At 39.5% G+C, this 20,814-nt stretch overlaps 1 protein-coding gene across 1 annotated transcript; it reads right to left on the reverse strand.

The window, feature by feature from the left end:
* Positions 1 to 312: 312 nt before the first annotated feature.
* On the reverse strand, positions 313 to 20,768 carry NAIP (NLR family apoptosis inhibitory protein). The gene is made up of 15 exons (XM_065860952.2): positions 18,522 to 20,768; positions 16,362 to 16,941; positions 13,377 to 13,476; positions 12,829 to 12,910; positions 11,910 to 11,961; positions 11,306 to 11,425; positions 10,669 to 10,768; positions 10,270 to 10,345; positions 9,074 to 9,131; positions 4,844 to 6,964; positions 4,073 to 4,240; positions 2,979 to 3,140; positions 2,774 to 2,860; positions 1,940 to 2,104; positions 313 to 964 (listed from the first exon to the last, which is right to left on the reverse strand). Exons 2-15 carry the CDS (start codon positions 16,939 to 16,941, stop codon positions 600 to 602), a joined length of 4,236 nt encoding a protein of 1,411 aa, XP_065717024.1. The 5' UTR covers positions 18,522 to 20,768; the 3' UTR covers positions 313 to 599.
* Positions 20,769 to 20,814: the final 46 nt, after the last annotated feature.

Here is a 20,814-nt window from a genome sequence, read left to right on the forward strand (position 1 = left end):
GAAGGCTTTTTCATAATTGTCTAGCTGAAGCAAGTTTGTTTGCAGTGATGCACACACCTTCTAAAGAGCTGTTCAGCAACTGTTCGTTGATAAAAGGGTGTAACTGCCAGCTGCCTCAAGCAACTAGTCCTGAGTTAGTAACTAACTGGCATTATGTTACTAAAAGGGGCCTTTATCAGTTTTTAACATTAATAAGATCTAACATTCAATATTATATTTATGCATCCTGACTGTTAAGGGTTTTAGGATTTTTATTTCATAAATGATTCATGTAATTAATTTAATTGCAAGCAAAACAACTGAATAGAAATAATTTATTTAAAGCAGGCTTTAAGCAAAATTTTACATTGTTCTTTGGAAGATATCACTTAGGTACAATCTATAACCGTATTTGCAAAGCAAGCCAGGTTTTTAGGGTTATGTTAATCCTGTCTTCTGTTTCTTGATCCTTTTACATTAACCTAACCCTGCTGTAGAAGAGACTGCTATGTCTGATCCTGGTAAAAATCTTTATATCTTTATTTTCAATGTAGGTATATAATTCATAATACAAGAAAGAACAGAAAAAAAAAACCAAACCCTAACACTTTCAAACTTCCCTAGTCTTGAAAAATTGGTGAAACAGGCAAGATCCATTGCCAAGATAATTTTAAACTCCTAGATTGGGGGTGCTGCTCCTTCATGATATCGAACATTTGAAGGTCCTCTGCATCAAGGAGCCAGCCTAGCATTTGTATTCTCACAAGACCAGGCAACCGAGAAACACACTGGACAAATGCTGTCACTGTTGGTGCGCTGGCCTTGATCTGATGCGTGAACAAACGGCTAATGTCCAGCTCTTTTAAAGCAGGCATGTTATTAAGTGTTTCGAAGAAGTTTCTCCAACCGGTTTCTGTGACACCGTGATTTACTGACAGTGAGAGGTTTTCAAGCTTCTGGAAACCTCTGCAGTTTGCAACCTTTGCTGTAAAAATAAACAGACATCAGTAAGGATTTAAAGATGCTCCAAACCCATATGAAATGTAAATGAAAATACAGTGAAGCTGAGGCATTGTACATTAAAACAAAGGTTTTGCTATTAGGTTGAGAAAAGTAGAACTTTGAACTCCACACATTTAGGCATTTTAATACCTCAGACTGGGGAGACTGATAAAATAGACAATATTTTACCAGTCACATTAGTGCCTAGTAAAATAAGATACCAGTGTGTTTATGAATGTTTGAATAGCGCTCTTAGAGAACAAAGCAAATACAGCAGCTTCTGCAACCACTTGAGGTCAAACACCAGACCAGCTTTGAATAGATACAAGATACTGAGTTCAACAATCTCTTCTATGCCTGTGTCCCATCATATTAACATACGTGCTTCAGTCCTGCCTTAGGGTCAGCCTATTTGCAAGATGCAACTATTGTCATCAATTCACTAGATATACTAAAATGTATGCCAAAAATAAAGAAGATGCTTTCACACACAGCATTTGCTTACAAAATAAGACATTTTCCATATATCTGAGATTATAGTTTTAAGCCAATACTAAATTAGTCTTAAACTCAATAAGTATTTTGGTAATCCACTGTTTTAACAGCTATGGCATATTAGCTAATATAATTAGCAACAAAGTTACAAAGCTCTATTTTAAGTCAGTCTTTTTTTCCCACTGATGACTTTCCTTGTAATTTACATTGCTTTGCAGAAAACAATGGAAATTGAGGAGGCATTTCAAAAGAGGTTTCAGCAACGTCTAGTGTATAAGCAGTCTGAGTTTATGTTGATGAGCAAGAAATATTTTTGGCCATGCATAGAACAAACAGGAAGAAATTATAGCTGTTAAAAATGACGATTTGCAATTGTTATATACAAACAAGATTATTCTGAAGCAGTACCTTCTCTATTCAGAAATGTTATTTCATGTTTTAAGTTCTCCCCTTTTAAACTCACCTATTTCTAACAGACTGTCATCATCCATATGTAGGGCAAATGAGAAGCACCTGAGGTGCAGTAGGTGTAGACACTGCTGAACAATCAGTTTGGCTGCAGATGTGATTCCCTTCCCTGCAGGAAGGGTGAGCTCCTCCAGGTTAAGAAGAACACCTAAATTGTATGCTGTAGAGACAAGAAGATGACTTTTAAGATTAAACAAGTATATATTTCCTAAATCTTGTAATGCCAATGAGTGACACCAGCAGAGCCAAGGAAAAAAATATTCTGGGCAATAGGTTACTATCAGCTTCCTTTCCTCAAGCTGGCTCCTGCTGTTGTTGGAAAAGGTCATTTCCCTCCATACCTCAATAGCTTGAAAATGTCATCAACAGAAAGGGCAGAACTACTTCTCCAGAAAGGGTCTAAGAGGTCCCATGTGTTCTCTAGAGATAAAAGGAATCTTCCATGTTGCCAAACTCAAGGGACACCCAGGAAATAAAAAGAAATTACAGTAATTCTCTCTTCCATGAATGCAAACCATTTCAACCTTTCCCTGTTTCCTATAGACATGGCTTTTGTGGGAGAACCGACTTGTCTTTCAGAGGTGCTGAACACCTCTGATTTCATCGTTTAGCACAGCCAGCCACCTCGCCCCTCTCAGGACATGAACGCGTGTCCTTCATCACAAACTGCTTTGTGAGACCTGATCTAACATTCTAATTCTAGATACTCTATGTATCTCAGATGGCATTTAAGCTGTTCAAGTTATTTCTTAAGGTTTCCAAAAGAACCTGAAGCAAAATAGTTCTGTCAAATGCAACAAATGAGATCAGCTGAAAGAAATGTACAAACCAAAGATTTCACAAGCTTCCTTGTCTTCAAAACGTTGGTTTGCAAGATCCAACACTTTGAGAGAGACAAAATTGGGCAGAGCAGCAGCTAGGAGGAAAGAAAAAAAACGTATACATTGTCATTCTTGGAATTTAAAATTAGCAGTTTCTCTCAATTATTAAGTTTTTAAAAGTAAGTTTTCTGTATTAAAAAAAAAAAATCCTACCTAAGGAAAGCAAATCTCGATCTCCCAAAAATGAGCCAGTTAGCTTGAGTTCTATTAATTTCTTGCATGAAGAAATTGCTTCCAGAAGGGGTTCAGGATTTAAGTAACTTGAGCAGTCCAAGTGAAAAACAGAGAGGTCTTTGAAGTTCTTAATACATTCAACTACAAAACAAAGTGTTGCAACACTGGAGGTTCATTGTACAGCGAACAAAGGTCAAAAATCAAGAAGTTTCTCCTAGTTCTACCTGTGAACTGCATTGTGGAGGGAACCACCTTCTAGCACAACAAAAGCAATTGAGACAGATAAAAACTTGAATGGGAGCAGAAGCTTGATTCCTCTGTTTAAATGTTAAAATCAGATGGTTTGTGTTTTATTTTAGAACTAGAATCATGAAGGATCATTCTGGCCTTGAAATGCAAGAAAGTTCTGCTATAGATTAATTTCTGGTTTCTTTCACATCTGAAAAATTCTGAAATTTTTCAACGTTTAATAGGGCTGAAACTCTTATAACACCTTCCCCCTGAAGGTACTAGTTTTAGGCACATTGTAAGACCCTATCCAATGGCCAGATATTGAAGTTATAGTATATTGAATGTTGTTGGTTTGTACTGTATGTTTATATTGAAAAAGAGCTGGGTAATCATCATAACATATGAAAGATTGGTTATCTAGGGTCCCTGGACTGAGAAGTTAACTTCTTCTTAGAATAAGGCATCTAAAATGGAAGTCACAACCTGCTCATTGACCTGTCAGAGCAACTACGCACATGATCCGGACTCAGCTGCCAATTGTGCTCCCTTTCTTCTTCCTCCCAGCAGGCTGAGAGTGGTGAGAGGGAAAATATTCACTTTGGGAAAACAAAGAGCGCATCCCTCCATACTAACTTATGGAGGTCAGTAAAGTTACAGCTCTGAAAGGTTCAGGTCCTCGTTTTTGTTTGGGTGGCAAACTCAGTGTAGGAGCTGTAGAGCAGAAGCAGTGGGAAGACAACTCGGAGATGCTACATGGCTATTAAAGAAGAAATTAAAACTGCTACTCAGTATTAACGATTGATAGTGGAATACAGTACCTACAATTTTAAAGTGCACCTTACCCAGCCTCGAGTTGTTTTCAAACTTCATTCTACTCATCAACAATTTCTTCACGTTACGGAGTTTTTTGAAGCCATCAGGTACTCTATCAAATACATTGCCGTTCTTACATTGACTCACTGACAGTTCCTCCAGGCAGATGAATTTGTCCAAATTTGAAAAAAGTAGTTCTGTGATGAATCCAGACAAACGTACAATTAATCTGGGTTGATCTGCTTAGTCTCTCTTCTGACTATTTGCCAGGGTTTTTCTAACTGAACTGCACTACCTCACATCCTAATATTTTTGGCTTCCCTTCTTTTGACTGCGGCTTCCTGCCCTTCTTGTACCATTGCCCTTCCCGCAAATCCATCTTTCACTGAGGCTTCTGCTGCTTACAGCCTGAGCACACACCTGGCGGGATCCCATAAATACATCTGTACTGCTCAATATTCTTCTATTTTGCAGCTCAGCACAGATGAGCTCCAGGCAGAAAAAGGCACATCCCTCAGTGCCTGCGAGCTTGTCCTCCATACTGCATGGCCCTCTGCTGAAGTGCAGTTATGTCTCTGTGCTGACGTACCCCTCTTAGATCAAATGCTGCCATAGACTGAAGTTAAGGGCCAGGAGGGAAATCTGTTAATGTATAATGGCTGCCTATCCCCTGAAATGTGCGTGGTAGAAGACAGCTTTATTATTCACGGGTATGGAGCTGTTCAGTTGTCAGGCACCAAGGGGAGAGGAGGAAAACAAAACTCTAGAGAATAATTCTGACAAAATTCACTGTGCTGTACCTGGTATTTCTTTTTCATCTATCTCTAGACATTCCACAAAAGACATTGAGAGAAGTAATTCTTGCTCTGTTATGCTCAAGTTAAGATGATGTAGGCTACATTTTTTAAAAAGTTCCTTGTACTGTTCAATAGCAGGTCGGATAACTTCTATGAATCCAGGACTGTTATTCAGCTCAAATTCAATACAATCCGCAACGGAAAACAGTGTCATCAAATTTCTGAGATCAGCTTCCTGAAAGGAACTAATGTGGCTGAATGTGCATTTTAAAAGTGGCATCTTCCTTGTTGTGAGTAGGAAGGGACGCACGGTGGAGTCCGGTAGATGTCTTTGCCTCAGTGAAAGGAATCTATGAATTTCTTCTTCTCCTTCTTTCTGTTTTTGTGCCACGTCATTAAAACATGGAAAGGCAGGAGCATAATCCCTGTCAAGTACTGGCCTCCCCAGTGAAGAATAGCAAGCACCTATTTCAGACATCATAAATTCTTGTTTGTGGTCACTTCCTTGTACTGAAACCTGAAAACTACTAGGCAGAGATAGCGATTCCGGGTAATCTCGGAAAAATCTCAACTCACATTCTTTGAGTGGTAAAAATGAAGTTAATGAAATATCTTTGCCTCTTAGAAACTGAAAAATGATTGGGGCACACACGGAGACGGTATTACTCTTATAAACTACAGAAATAGCGAAGTCTAGTACATGCTGAATGAAAACTGAAAGAAGCAGTTTTGGATCAAGAAAACTTAGATGGTCAATGCAAAGCATTCTCTCTGGAAGGTCTGCATGGTGCTGAAGATGTTCATAATTTTCTGACTGGCTTTCCAATGACTCCTTGCAGTCAATCAGTTTAAATAAATGGGATATAACTTGGGGTACTGCTTTGGAAGAAAACCTGCAGGTGTAATCCAATAAGAAATTATAGCGCCCAGCAACTTTTCTAAATGTGTTGATTTGCTGCAAGTACTGCAGCCCTCGGTCCAGTTTTTCTTTTTCATCAGAAACCAGGAGCTCACTCAGTCTTCTCCCTGCAAGAAACTCCTGGAATAAGGGGTGAAAGAATTTATAAATTGGATGAAGCCTTTGGGCAGTAAATTTGCTCAGTAAACCCAACCTAACAGCTTCATCTCCATCAACTCCTGCTTCAGACAGATCATATTCTGTGAAGTCAAAGGATGACTTAAAAAGACCAGTTATGGCAAGCTCACCACATGAGGAAAACATAGCCAGTATATGTTCCCGTTCTTCATTGTATTTTAGTAAGTAATAGAGCAGATAGGCTTTAAAAATAGCCGTATCACTGATTAGGCTACCCTTTGGGTGCTGCAACCAATAAGCAGCGAGAGACACCATAGAAAGTGGTGTCTTTAGAATAGTCTGCATAGACTTTTTAATCTCCATCTGAAAGATAAGGTGCTCCACAAGGCCAATATTGTAGGAGAACAATTTCTTGAGTACATACAGAATACTGGAGAGAGGGAACTCTGCAATGCTTAAAGTCGTGGTTGCATACTTGCGAATTTCTCTTGTCCTATTAGTACGGGCAGCAACAACCAAACAATGCTGGTAGAGATGGTTTCTTTGTATAAGTTCTTCTACAACTTGAGGCACTGAATTAATCTCACTATAGTCATCCAAAAGAAATAAGACCTGGTTTTTCAGTGGCTGAATTACATCTCTTAGAGTTGTTTCTGTTAATGGTCCCACAAATCCTACTGGTTGATTGCATATAATCTCAGCCATGCTCTGATCTGATCTTGCACAAGTCAGGGAGATATAAAATACAAACTTAAACCTGCTCAGAATGGGGCAGCAGTCTGAGGCCCAAAGGAGAGCTATTTTCCTGAGCAAAGCTGTTTTTCCACTTCCTATTTCACCTTCCAGCACAGTGGTGGAGTTAAGGTTCACAAGGATATCATGAAGAAAGAGTTGCTGTATTGGTTGATCATTAATATCCTTTGAAACAAGTGATAGGTCCCCATAGATTAATTTCAAGTCAATGGCCAAATGGTTTGAGTTCCCAAAGGAAAACAATTTTCTGAAACTCTTATCATTGTAAGCCTCTTTAAGTTGTTCAGTCAAGTTCCTTGCTTCTTGAAGATGCTGGCTTTCAAAAAGTGTCATATCTGCAAAAAGGATGACATTAGATAATAAAACCTAGTGAACAGCTGATTCTATACACAAAAGTCAAATATAGTCAGATATGCACTAAACTAGGCTAATAAGAACCTGAGATTTTGTAGATAATGGAAAAAAACTGGTATCACTTCTTCTGGATAAACCAAGTTGCCAGTTTCGCTTTGTCCTACTTAGATTTACACCCATCTGGTTTAATGTGGGGTTAGTTCCTGTGTAGCAAGTAATCAAGTGATAAATGTGAGCAAAAAAGCTTTGCTTGACCTGACTTACCTTTGTGCAGAGACACACTGGTATCTCAGTGCAATGATCCCTAGCCTTCCATGGTCTGGAAAGAATAATTAGCTTAGGTGCAGCATTGTGCCAATAAGTAACTGACCTGCCAGCCTTGCAAGCAGGCTCAGAGAGAATCATAGAATGTCCTGAGTTGGAAGGCACCCGCAAGGAGCATTGAGTCCAACTTCCGTCCCCGCATATGACAACTGCAAAATTCATGCCATGTGTCTGAAGGTGTTGTCTAATGTCTTCTTGAACACCATCAGGCTTGGGGCTGTGACACCTCCCTGGGGAGCCTGTTCCAGTGCTCCAGAACCCTCTGGGGGAAGAATCTTTTCTTAATGTCCAACCGAAACCTCCCCTGGCACAACTTCCTGCCATTCCCTTGGGTTCTGTCATTGGTGTCAGAGGGAGAGATCAGAGATTAAGACACATTCAGTTGGCATAATGAAGACAAAGGAGTGTTAAAATATGACCTAAACATCCTTTCTGGACCCACAGAAAGCTTCCTACAGAGCCACACAGTGTCTGCACCATGCCCTCTAGAGCTGTTGCTTTGCCAGGGTTTCTAAGTTCTGGTACAGAACATTGATTGTGGACAGAGCCAGCTCTGTTGTCTTTGCCCATGGTACAGTTTATCCACAAGACAGATTATTCACCCCAAAACAAATGTGGGAGGGCTGTACTTTGGTATTTCTGAACAGCTGAAATAGGGTACATGTACATTTACATCAATGTAATTATACAGATATGCAGCGTATGTATTGCCAAAACCCCCCACAGAAATCTGTTATCTTGAATGAAGCAATACCATTTTATTCTTTGCATATTCAAGAACCAAGCATTGAACCCCAGAAATGCTCACTGGTTCTTCCTGCTCTTCACCAGAGAGCTGCTTTTCTGAAGGATTTCAGACAAGATGGAGTATACTTAGCTGCAGCCTGAGGAATTAGGACTTCCTACCAGAAACAGCCTCAGCCATTTCAGTAAAATGGAGATGTACATGTTGGTGAATATAAAGAATGAACAAGCATCTTCATTGATAAACTGTCAACTATGACTTTTATTGTTCTCTCCAGCATTTCAGTACTATGAGCTTTTAAACTATTATTGTGCCTTCAGAGCTCCAAAATGTTGTTTTAGTGCCTCAAAACATTACAAAATGCCTTGACCTGATACATACATCGCAAATAATTTTGCCATTTCTGGGTGGCAGTGATAGTCATTTTTGGAATAACAAAAGGCTGCTAAAGAAAGTGTCTGGGCAGTACCACTATAGCAAATTTACTTTTGTATTTTCCATGCTATGCTTGCACATCAGTACTGTTCTGCAACAACTGAGTGCAAACTCATTGTGTATGAACTCTTCCCTTCAGAAATACACACACGTGTCAACAAAACCACTCCCTTGAAATGGTCATAGCATTTGAAAAAAAGGAAGCATCAGAAGCAAAAGATAATAAACGTTATTCCAGCTTAGTTTCTTCTGTATCTAAAACCACATATGTATAATACATAGTATGCAGCTGGTATATGTTTGGAATTTCCCAAAACATGAATGAAAGATAACATACTGTATTGTCACAAAAGAATTCAGTTTGCTTATGTGCCTCATCTGCACACAAGTGACTTTCGCCTGCTAAAAGATTGGTTTATATTCACAGATTACAAAAGTAAGCAGTAGCTGACATACGGTCTACTATTTGTTGTCCCTATAAATGGACAATTCATAAATCCTCTACTCCAATAAAATTCTTATCTGCCTAAATAAGGGCCAAATCCAGTAAACCATTAGCAATCCTCTCAAACTAAAATGTACTTACCAGCTCCTACAGAAGGTAGGTTTACTTTCTCTTCAATATTTCCTTTGCAGGTAGTTTGCTAGAACAAAAATAAATCCAGTTATACTCCCTTAAATATTTATTATTTAGTTCAGATGAAGTTGCTTAGGTACCAGCAAGCAACAGCAGCTACAAAGGCGATTTATAACAGATGCAGTGCTAGCTCTATGTTTGTCAACACGAGCAAAATTCTTTTACTCTGCCCAGAAGCTGGACCTCAGCCATAATGCCCCTCTGTCTTTATCTCTCTTTCTCATCCTCATGAACTTCTTCCACCCCAGGATTTTACTGCCTGTCTACCAAGGATGTGAGGCCTAGCTCTGATGTGATACTGACGTGACACTGATGCACACCCTTGGCACAGACTGCCAAGGGAATGCTGTGAGACAGTCGGCGGAGATGCAGGGAAGGTAGCGCTACAGGCAGACGGGGTCAGGTGAGACAGGGTGGCTGATGGCCGGGGAGACTCTGCCACATCCCAGCCCACCAGGACCATTCCTTAGCCTGAGCAGGGCAATGAGCATCCTAACGCTCAGCCTCAGAGCTTGTAACATCCCATCTATCTTTTGCATAAATTAGCAAACAAATAATCACTTTGTGCTTCTCAGCTGTGTGTATTCTCAAGGTGCCTGAACAAACCAACCCAAGAGAGGAGCTGTGAGACCTCCCACAATAACACATCCTGCAGAAAACCTCTCCGCTAGCAAATTGGGACTTGGCTCCCCTTGTCCCCACCCCTTTGTGACAGCCCTGCGGCTCCCCTGGCCGTGCCTGGCACCCCGAATTCACCAGCAAAGAATGATCACTGTTAACTACTGAAAAGCTGACTGCCAGTACTTTCCCTGCAGAGATGCCTTCTCCACAAGCTGGGTCGATGCCTGCAGGCCAGTGGCCTCTCCTTGGGGGTACGTGTTTGAAGACCCCAGGGACCTGAGCCGCAGGGCTCACAAACACTTTGCAGAGGCAGCAGTGAGCTGCCTGCACCACACCACACGTGGCACGTAACCATCCCCATTCAGCAGCCTCTGGCACCTTGGAAAGGTTGTGGGGATGAAGAAATGCAATAAGCTGCCTTAGCTGCTCGTTCTGTGCACACACGCACAGAGGCTCCCTGTGACTGGAACTGCAGAGCACAAGAACTGCTTCACTAACAGCAAATACTGCAGACAAGTGCAAACCTGTGCAGACCGTGATGTCGATGGGCTCTCTGGTTGCTCTTCCAGTAACTTCCTAAGTATTTCCATGCAGTTGGAACTAGAATGGTGTTTTCAAAAGGCACAGAAGTTAGTGCAATGCGTCACTCCAATTCCTTCCATTTGGCAGAAAGATGGAAATATTTCACAAACATTCCTTTTGTTTGGAAACTTTTACTGTATTTCTACATTTAAACGTTAATTTTAAAAAGCATTTTCACAAAGGCAAAATGTCCTGTACACTCAAGAAACATACGGATTTTTAGGTAGATCTAAATTAGTATTTAAAAAAAAAAAAAACCCAAACACAAAAAAACCCAGCAAAAATGTATGGCAACTTTCATCACACAGCAGGAAATTGTCTGAAGATACTCTGCCACTCACTCAGGGAACCATTTTGCATGTCCTTCCATAGGATCATCACCTTCTTCCCATTTGCCTAAGCAGCCTGCACAGTTGAAGCACTGTGCTATATCATCTCGTCCTGCAAGCAAGAAATTATGCACCTCAGAAATGGTCACGTACATATTTTTTCCTTACTATCATGTCAACAGCATAAAAACTGCAACAATGCAGTTGTTTCATGAGTTTACTTTGATGGCCTCCATCTGTTACTAGAATTACATGTTTTTAAAATCACAAATAATAAAAATTATATCAAGTAAAATAAAATGCCACAGAATTGAGAGATGTGCTATTATTGTCCTTTTAGTAACACCATGCAAACAAATATACGAATGCCCAGATAAATGCTCTCTCCTTTCTAAAAACATCCTCCTTGCGACTCTTTGCTCTGGCTTTCACCTCAGACGGGGTAATTCCATTTCAATGCCTTTGTTCTAGCTTTTGAAAAAGCCATTCTGATTTTGCAGTTGCATTACTTTCTTTATGAAAGCTAAAGCAAGATTTTAATTAGGTACTGGGACTATCTCAAACCTCTGTCCTACCTGCATTGGGAGAGGGTGGTAAGTGAATCTTTTACTTGCCCTGTGTGTATATAGCTAACAAACTTGTTTCAAACCTGTGTAGAAAAACCCAGCTTTAGCAAGAGCAGTGGCTTCCACAGGGGCTTCTGCTGGCCAAGTTTTAAAAGAGTCCAGCCGAACTCCTTCATCCTCAAAGATATTCAAGATGACATCACCTTTTCAAACAAAGATATTTGATTAGTTAGGAAAGCTTTAGACTTCTACCAGATTCTCCAAAGCAGGGGCAGAACTAGATTGCAAATATCTCAGTATTACAGCAAAGCAAATGACAGAACCGTATCTTTCAGACAATTATAAATGTATATTATTGATCTATAGTACATACTAAAATCTCTGTTTCTCTTTCAAAGTCTTTACGTTTCATTTATTTTTCACCTCTCTCTTACACAGGCAAATGCAAGAGAGACAGATCTGATTAAGCAGCACATTTTATACTTGGCTTCTATAGAGAATAAATTTTCACTTGTGCTAAAAATTTCAGAAATCTAGAACCAATAATCTTTCACATACATAATGTACTTCGCAAAGACAGAAAAGCAACAGTCTGGGGCAGCTTTCATTGTTAATGGTAACGTACATAAAAATATGAAGGCATTAGTTTCTAACGGCAGGTAATGGTCAGTATATTTTATTTTTTACCTGTTGCAGCAGGTAAATTCTCCTTGACAAAAGAAGCAGTGAAATGCCTCCCCTAAGTGGAAAATTTAAAATTAATACTTATTTCTATTATGCATTCTATTGTTATTTCACTCTTCATCTAAACTAAATAAATTACTATAATATATAAACAGGGCTGGTACTAGGTATCAAGATTTTAAATTGTTTCAGTTTGAGAATTTTCTGAAGCAGAATTGACTAGTGACAGGTTGCTATTAATGAGAAGAAATGGGTCTCCTCAGACAGTAACAGGTCTAAAGAAAGAGAGATGGCACCAATGTCCTTAGGATATTTGAGGTGGTGTTTTCCAAGCAATACTTGCAGTCCTCTCATCTTACATCAACTAACTGGTTTAGCTACCAGTTTTTTTGAGATTTTTGAGGCATGGGGGTTTTAATAATGAAAGACCTTACATATGTTATATTTTTTCTGATGAAAGTAAGTCCCCCAAACAAAGATAAATCCGTACAAGAAGAGCTGGCAGGGTAGGGTTCATGTAATCTGACTTCAACCATGCAAAAGTTCTTAGTTTACAATATCCACCTACAATCTTCCTAATAATCAAGAAATATATGTAGGTGCCATGAGGAGTTAAGTAATCCATCTGCCTTTGAGTAGGACAAATGCCAATTAGGGGCATGTTGTTTTTCATCAATGGACTACCTAGGCTTAGGCAGGAAGCTTGGAAGCACACACCAAAATAAACTTACATGAAACAAATTCTACCTAGTGTTAATTACATATGCAATTATACAGCTGTATTTAATTATTTATTTATTTCAGTTTTAGGAGAAAGAGGATGGAAATCAGAATCGAGGCCTTCTTTGCCTATCTTCATGTCCCAGATAGTCCTTCCTTGGCGTATATTCCATGATAAAGGAAGACTGAAATATAAGATTACCACCACTCCAACAAATCCAGTGTAGGTTTCAATGTACTTTTTAATTTCCTCACTTGATTTCTTACTTTGAAGGAATTCACACCTATTAAAAAAACCCAAAACCAAAACCCAAACATTATTCCAAAGCATTAATTACAATTAAAATTCTGGAGGCAGTGTTTCAGTTATTAAGAGGTGCATACTCAGGGTTTTCCACAACAGGATGACAATGAAACAAAGCAAACTTTTTTGGTGCCGTCAGCATTGTTCATGCAGCATAGTGACTATGTGAGCTGTTCTTGCTCACTGAAAAGCTCTTGGGAGATCTCTATAAAGTATGTAAACCAATATATACCATTATAAGGTTAGGGGTAGCAGACTTGTACTGTTCAGTTATCAGAATAAAGATCTGCTGAAATCAATTGTATGAAAATAACAGCCTTGAAGACGAAAATGTGGAGGATTTTTTGTTTGCTTTCCAGCACAGTTGTGAAGGAAAAAAGGTATATCAAAACAAATCAACCTTTATGTACATATAGAAATATTTATAGGACCATCAGTCAACTTACTCAGGAAACCATTTAGCATGTTCTCTCCAAGGATCATCACCATCTTCCCAGTTTCCCAGACATCCACCACAAGCAAAACACTGCACCACATCTTTCTTGCCTGCACATGGAGAGTTACAGATCTCATTCCAAAATTTGTAACGTTAGCCTTAGGGAAGCTTTAGCAACTGAAACTAAAAATGTTTACAAAACTGCTTAGATTTCCATTCGGTTTAAGTTGGGTCAGCCTGAATCTAAACTTGATGCAGACTGAAGACTGAAAATATAAGGCAGATCTTCCAATCAATATAAAACTTCAGAAATATCTGATAACTTGTACAGGGTTAATAGAAAAAGCTTTTTTTTTTTTTTTTTTTTCTGTTGGCTTTAAAAAAAAATTGCATTCTAGCTAGTTAGTTAATTTGTAAAAACAAAGTAAAGAATAATTCTAGGAACCAATGGAATAAGATGGGAGAACTAGAATTTCTGTCCCTAAATTAACTTATTGATAGCATAGATGTGACAGATGAAAGGTCAGTAAAATGTTGTAATGCCAGTATATAAAATAATCAGGGAAAATTGCATTAACAGTGCTAAAAGGAAAAGGAATACTAGATTTTAATGATTTCTTAGAACAAAACCAAAATAACCAACAAAGAGAAAATATTTTCTACAGACTCGAACTTCAGGCCTCTGTTGGAGTAATTCAGTTCTTGATCCGTATCACGAGCCAGCCAACCAGGACAACAAAACTGAGTACATAACTGTGGCATTTGCACATTCCCCTGAGATTCGGAGCCTTCAACGGGGCAGTTGATGGCTCTTTAGCACTTTTTGTGTCCCACAGTGCCTGTCCCCACCTACACACCCAGGGTGGTACCAAGGTGCTGACAGTCACATCCTCCCCTACCCTGGAGCAGGGTGACTTCACCTCCACCAGGGATGGGACATGAGGGGTGGTACCCTCAGTCAATTGACAGGGTCCTTAATGGGACCCTGAGTCAATTGACAGGGTCGTTAGCAGAGTAGCTGTGAAGCTTCTGGACTGTGTTGTAACGCCCAAAGCCAGATCTGAACAGACTTTAAAACGGGCTCCTCGCTGAAGCCCCCCTTGGAGTGGTCTTCTTGGAGCAGCAGGTCTTCGAACTGGAGCCCTCCCGTTAGACTGGGACGCCATCTAAGGAGACTTCCCGGGATTGAGAGCACCTCACCTCCTCATTGGGGTGAGTGGTTATTTCCTGGATATATCCTTGAACGAGTCCTTGCCTAACCCAGGCAAGTGATTATTTCTTGTGGGTACCCTGGAGTCAGAGTCCTCCAGTTTAATTTCTTGTGAGTGTGTGCATGCACGCTGTGGATCCTCATTATTCTTATGTTATCATACCCCAATAATCTCCTCAACTGACATCCAAACCTGTATTTTATGTTGTTGGAGTGCTAACTAATTGTATAAACCCTGTTTCTAGACCATTTATTGGCTGCACTTTTCTGACTAGAACAAAGACTGTTTTGGAACTTGTTGTCCACCTAAAACTGACTTTGGAGTGTCTCCATGACAGTAGCGCTCAAGGAAATGAGAGAGGAACTGTGAGTAAGAAATAGAATTGCACCCAGTGACTCTGGTTATCTGCCAGGTGAACTGGCACAGACACCACCTTAGAGGCAAAGTGTAGATGACTTGCTCTTTTGAAGGCTATCAGGCACAATCTCATGGGGCGGCTGGTAAGCAAGTCTACAAGATGATGTGACTTGGTATTGAGAAATGCACTGGGATGAGCTCAGAGTCTCATAGTGGAAGTGTCACTGTGTGACCATGATTGCAATTTACTTAGATGCAACATCCCCACAGAAACAGGGAACCTACTAAGGCTGTGTTAAACTTCAGAAACAGGAACTATGTAAAGGTAAGGAAGCTAAAATGTCTGACTAAATAAAACCAACCGACGAACAAAAACCAACCCCCCTCCAAATTCTCTTACAAGAATTTGAGAGTTTTCTGAAAAACCTTTTACTCGAAGTGCAAGACTAGCTTGTAACTTATGAAAAGTTACGGGAAAGGAGTATGGCTGATAGAAAAATAAATCAGGTTACAATAATTAAGAAGGTACCATTCAAAAAGCTGAAGCTCCTGAGTAAAGAAAACAGAAGACTCAAAAGCTCTAGCAGATGAATTGTGAAAATAAAATCAGGCAGGTCAGAAAAAAACCAAACCAAAACAAAAACAAGCAAACAAAAACCACCACAACAAAAATCCACCAACAGTAACAAGCTAAAGGAAGCTAAACCTTCTTCCAGACAGTAGGAACAAAAAGCCAGTGAAGAGAGCTGGCAAAGCCAACCGCTCATTAGGCTGCAAAAGAACCATTCAAAGGGGACAATGGAATTGCAGAGGACTTGAAGTGATGTTGTTTGCAATATTTGCATTAGTGTTCATTGGAGAATAATTCAGGGAAATTCCCATTGTCTAAATCAGGGGTGGGGGAAGAAGGGGTATCTCTGGATATGGCAGGAAGTAGATCCAAAATCAAAACAATCAGGCAATAGATTACAGCAAAGTGGGAAAACCATAATGCTGATACTTAAAAAGCAGTCCCCACCTTTGGGGGAGAGGGAGAGACATCAGATTCCTAAATCTGACATCTGTGACAGACAAATAAGCAGAAAAAAATTATAATTATGCCACCGTACAAACTCCTGATTAACCCACATCTCAAACAGTGCATATGATTAAGGTCTCTTCAACTCAAAAATACTGTATTAGGACAGAAAATGGTGCCAGGAACAGCAGCAAGGATGATCAAAAATGTGGAACACCTTCCAGATGAGGAACAGTTGGGTTGCCTATCTTCTTCAGCCTGGGCAAGGAAGCTTTCATAAGGGATACAATACATGATCTAATTTTGAGTAACATGAGAAAAAAAGTTATACCCATTCAAGTATTGTAAGTACATTCACACAGTTTCATAAATCAAACCAGAAATCCCTCCAACTATCATGTGCAATTACCTGTAAAGAAAAACCCAGCTCTGGCAAGTGAATCGGGCTTTGTTCCTCTGGCGTAGAACGGCCATCCACGGAAGGACTGCAGCCTCTCCTCCTCCGTGCTGTACCTGTCGCTGTGCTCTGCTGGGTTCTCCGCCAACTTCTGAACGCGTATGTCGTACTTTGAAATATTACCCACCTCTTTGCCCAGGATGAATTCACAAGTGGGAGAAAATTTCTTATGCTGTTCATATGGAGTACATCGAACCTTCGTGGCAAATAAAACTAATCCACAGCAAAAACACTGCACGCTGGATTGAACGCATGTGTGGTAAAACCCAGCGGCTGCCATTTCTGTCAAAGACCATGATGCATGAGATTTATAGGACAAAAAGGACTTTAATCTATTTTGTTCATTTCTCATGGTAGGGTTGTAACCCTTCGGCAGCTGTTTACGGAGTTCTTGGAATTCTGCCTCCTTGTCTTCAGCAAACTTCTGAAAATCAAAGGTTGAATCTGGAAAACAAGCTCGCAATGCAGAAGGATTCAACTCATGTATTCCATTGTCATTTGTCTCCACTGTAGGGTCCTCTTTACAAGACATCTGAAAAAACAAGGAAGATTACCAAATCAAATTACCCACATCTTCTAGATAACATGCAGTCATCACCTGCCTTACCTTAATAAGATGGTTTCTACAGATTATAAACATTTAATTTGACCTTAACAAGAAGAGATAAGGTAACTGTAGAGTTGCTATAAACAAATGTGTTATTAAACCTGACCAGCCAAATTGAGACTTTGGCATACTCTAATTGACCACTGCACTTATAATGACAACGGCAAGTATCCTGAAGGTTTTACAGACAAAATGAAGGGAAAGACGAGACATAAACGGGACAGATTTGAGCAAGATGACACGGCCTAAGGGCTTCATCTGGTAACTTAAAAACCTAGCAGAGCCTCAGTAAACCAACATGATTCTGCCATTTCAATTCTTCTGTGACTGAATGTTGCCAGTACATTTTTAATTTCTCTTTAAATTAGGAAAAAAATAGGTGGCAAATCATACAATGCTGAATGGAAGATGGGAAATAGAAGTGAGAAACAGAAAAAAAAAAAATCAATGTCAGCAATTGTTTTATTGCAGTATTTTAAAATTTCATCTGTTTTCAGCAGAAGTAGTGACTAGCAGCAATTGCATAAACCTTCCTTAAACGGAACTGGGATTTCATCCTCACAAAATGAAATAAACTTGCCAGTGAAATTTATTGCCAAACTCACAATGCCAATATTTCTCTCCAATAAAATAGTTTCATTAAATGCTTGGTATTCACATTAGTCATCTCAAATATAGCTTATCAAGTAGAAGCAATAACTTTTTGTTGTTGTTAGTACTGTAGTAAGACAACCGTAGGAAATATTTTGCTATGTAATGGTTCAGAAAGCAGCAAGTCTATAGTTCAGCTCCATATGGTAAAATTTCCTGCCATCACCTCTAAAGAGCTTTGCTTCATTTTCTCAACTAACTGAGGTATTTTAGGAGATTTACAACGTTCACCAAAAAAAAAAAATTATCCTTAAGAAAGTGATTCTAAATCCAGAAACTCCAACCTGTTGTTTTTACTCATTTTCACTGGCTATAAAAATCACATTTCACTCTCATAGGAAAATGTGTCCCCAACAATTTGAGTGCTTTTGAATTCCTAAGGAATAAAGTGCTACAAGAGTTGTAAAAGTCTTCAAGTTCTATTATATTTTGAAAAACTACTTTAATGAATTGCATCATGGTCACTGTATTTATTTTTCCTAAATATAGAAACTGTTTTCATTCAAATTTAATGACTTTTAAAATAAAATTCATCTACTTGATTGCTTCTACCAGGAGTGTACACAATCCAGTAATACTACAGAGTTAGTACTTTATGGCATTTTTTTATCCATCAACTACATCACAATCTCAAATTAAAACTGTTCCTCATATTGCATGAGAAAGACCAGAATGCCACGTAAGTTCTTCAGGAGTTATGTTTCTTATGCAAAACCAAAACCAGATATTTCTTTTACTCATATTTTATTTTCAGCTCTTCCAGTCTTGGAAGTTAAGTTACAACCATTAATACAGATGGTAATTTTTATTCCCGCAAGACAAGTATAAAGTGGAAAGAAAGCAAGGGCACTGACCTTTTCGAAATCCCCTTCACCGCACACAGCAGTGTGCTCTCCAGTCTCTGTGCTTTTCAGCCTCGAACTTCTTCCAACAGCTGTGTCCTCAACCCCACCACAGGATGTTCGTGTCTGTCTTTCCTCACCACTTTACATCTAAATCCTATTACGCAATGTCTTCAGGAAGTACAAGAGCTTCTCACAGGCCTGCTCATAACCTCCCTGACTGACTAATCTTGTGGCAGATCCAGTAAATAAGAAAACAGAACGAGAACTGAGCAGGCTGTAACTTCCCACAAACAAAGGGGACTTGAGATCCAGCAAATCCCAGTCAAAGAGTACAGGTGAATGAAGCATTTCCTCCATGCTGCTTTAAATACAAAGGCCACAGCTGAAATTCTTTATAAATCAAATAAATGTTGCCCTGATAGTGATTTTTCCAGACATAGTTTGAACTGCCCTTCTTATCCAACAAGACGGGTGGAAAAGTACAAGCCAAATTGTTACTCAGATCACAAGCAGATCATGGAGTATATGGCCACAACTTCCAAGTATGTGATTTTGCTATCTAGCAAGAGAAAAAGCTAGGACAGGTTTAAAGTGTTTTGACAAAACCTCTTTTTCCATTTGGATATGCTGGTTGTCAAGTTAGAATTATTATCAGAAAATATCATATCAAGATGGTGTCACCAGTATCAGAACATCTAAGAGTCAAATGACTAGGGCATTCCTTTGGCATGGAATGGCCTACTAGACCACATCAAACGCCATGAATATGTCCTCTTTCTGCTAGTTTTTAAGACACCCTTGCAGTAACAGGCACTGCAATCACCTGATAGCACAAAGGGCTTACAGGCGTTGACTTAGCACAAAATGATACACAGATGCTGCATCATTTTCCTATCAACACAGTAGAATTACTACATTCTAGCCAGCCTGCAGGCATAAATAATAGAAAAAAACACAGGAGCTACATTAACAACTACAAATTTGCATATTTAAAGGACTTGAAATTAAAACTGCCTGTGAAAACTGAATAGTAGCACGTACTGTTGCATGTGGTGAGAGTGAAAAACAGGGGACTTAAGATAGGGGTTGCTTTTTTTATTTGTACTTTTCAGCGGCTAGGTCAGATTATTGCTGTTTCTAATCTGACAACAAAGCTCATAATTTTAAAAACGAGGTCAAATACATCATCAACTGAGGTACTCTGGATGTCTTACAAACGTCACAAGATGACTCCAGAAAAGCAGATGTGACATATACTGCTTTAGACATGGCACCATGACAACTGCCTCTTACTGAGGTTCGCATGAGTTCAAACTGCAATCACCTTAGAACAGACTCCAGTGTTTTGCGTTTGTCTCAATTTCCATTCCTCAACATTCACATAAGGACCCTTGCCTTCCCTTGTCCCCCCACCTTATTATCTGTTTCTCTAAGGGTTTAGCCAAGAAGAGATGATGACTTGGAGTTCTGGCAATTCATTCTGGCCTCAGAATCAAAACAGCATCACTGTCTTCAATGCTGTGACCATCAAACAATAGTTTGTACAAACTCAGGTCTTAAAGCTTTGTAAACTCATTGCCTTTCAGTAACCCTACACTTGTACAAGAAAGAGAAACTTAAACCCCACAACTACAAACACAGCAGTAATAGAATGCAGTTAGTTTTGAGTTGTACCATTAAAACCTAAAATGTGTTTTCAGCTACCTTCTCATGGATGTAGTTGACTTTCCCATTAGAGCTTTCAATGTAGCAGGCAGTTTATCAGAAGTATCCTTTTTCAAACCTGTATCCAACCATTTTCCCCCTCCTGGCTAATAACGTGGGGTCGGTTTAGGTTTGTTTTGGACTGTTTTAGGCTCATGTTCAGAATCTCGTTCCTCCCAAGGTCTTTGGTCCCTTCACTTAAACTCAACATTCTTAGCTGAGCTTGATTCATGTTTCTTCAGCCTCACAGAGCAGAGGGTACTTTGCTTTTCTGCAGGGCAAAAGCGGTCTGCGAGGAAAAAGTTGAATTCCTTAAAAACCTCTCCCTTGTGCCCTGCAGGAATCCAGAGCATTAAGAGTAAGAATCCATATAGTGCAGAACAGGGGAAAAAACTGTACACTTCGCTCAGCCTTCTGTTCTGCTCATGTGGACTCATACATTTGAGTTGAGCCGTATCTGAGTTGCCTTACTGAGGGTCAAGGTGAACAGCCACAGTACTTCAAATTAATATTTGAAGTGTCCCCCAACTAACTGCTCAAAAACATCTTTGTAAGATTCTCACCAAAAAATATTTTGATTGATAGAACTCCACCATCC

Source organism: Patagioenas fasciata, chromosome Z, assembly GCF_037038585.1.
Source record: "Patagioenas fasciata isolate bPatFas1 chromosome Z, bPatFas1.hap1, whole genome shotgun sequence".
Lineage (NCBI taxonomy): Eukaryota > Metazoa > Chordata > Aves > Columbiformes > Columbidae > Patagioenas > Patagioenas fasciata.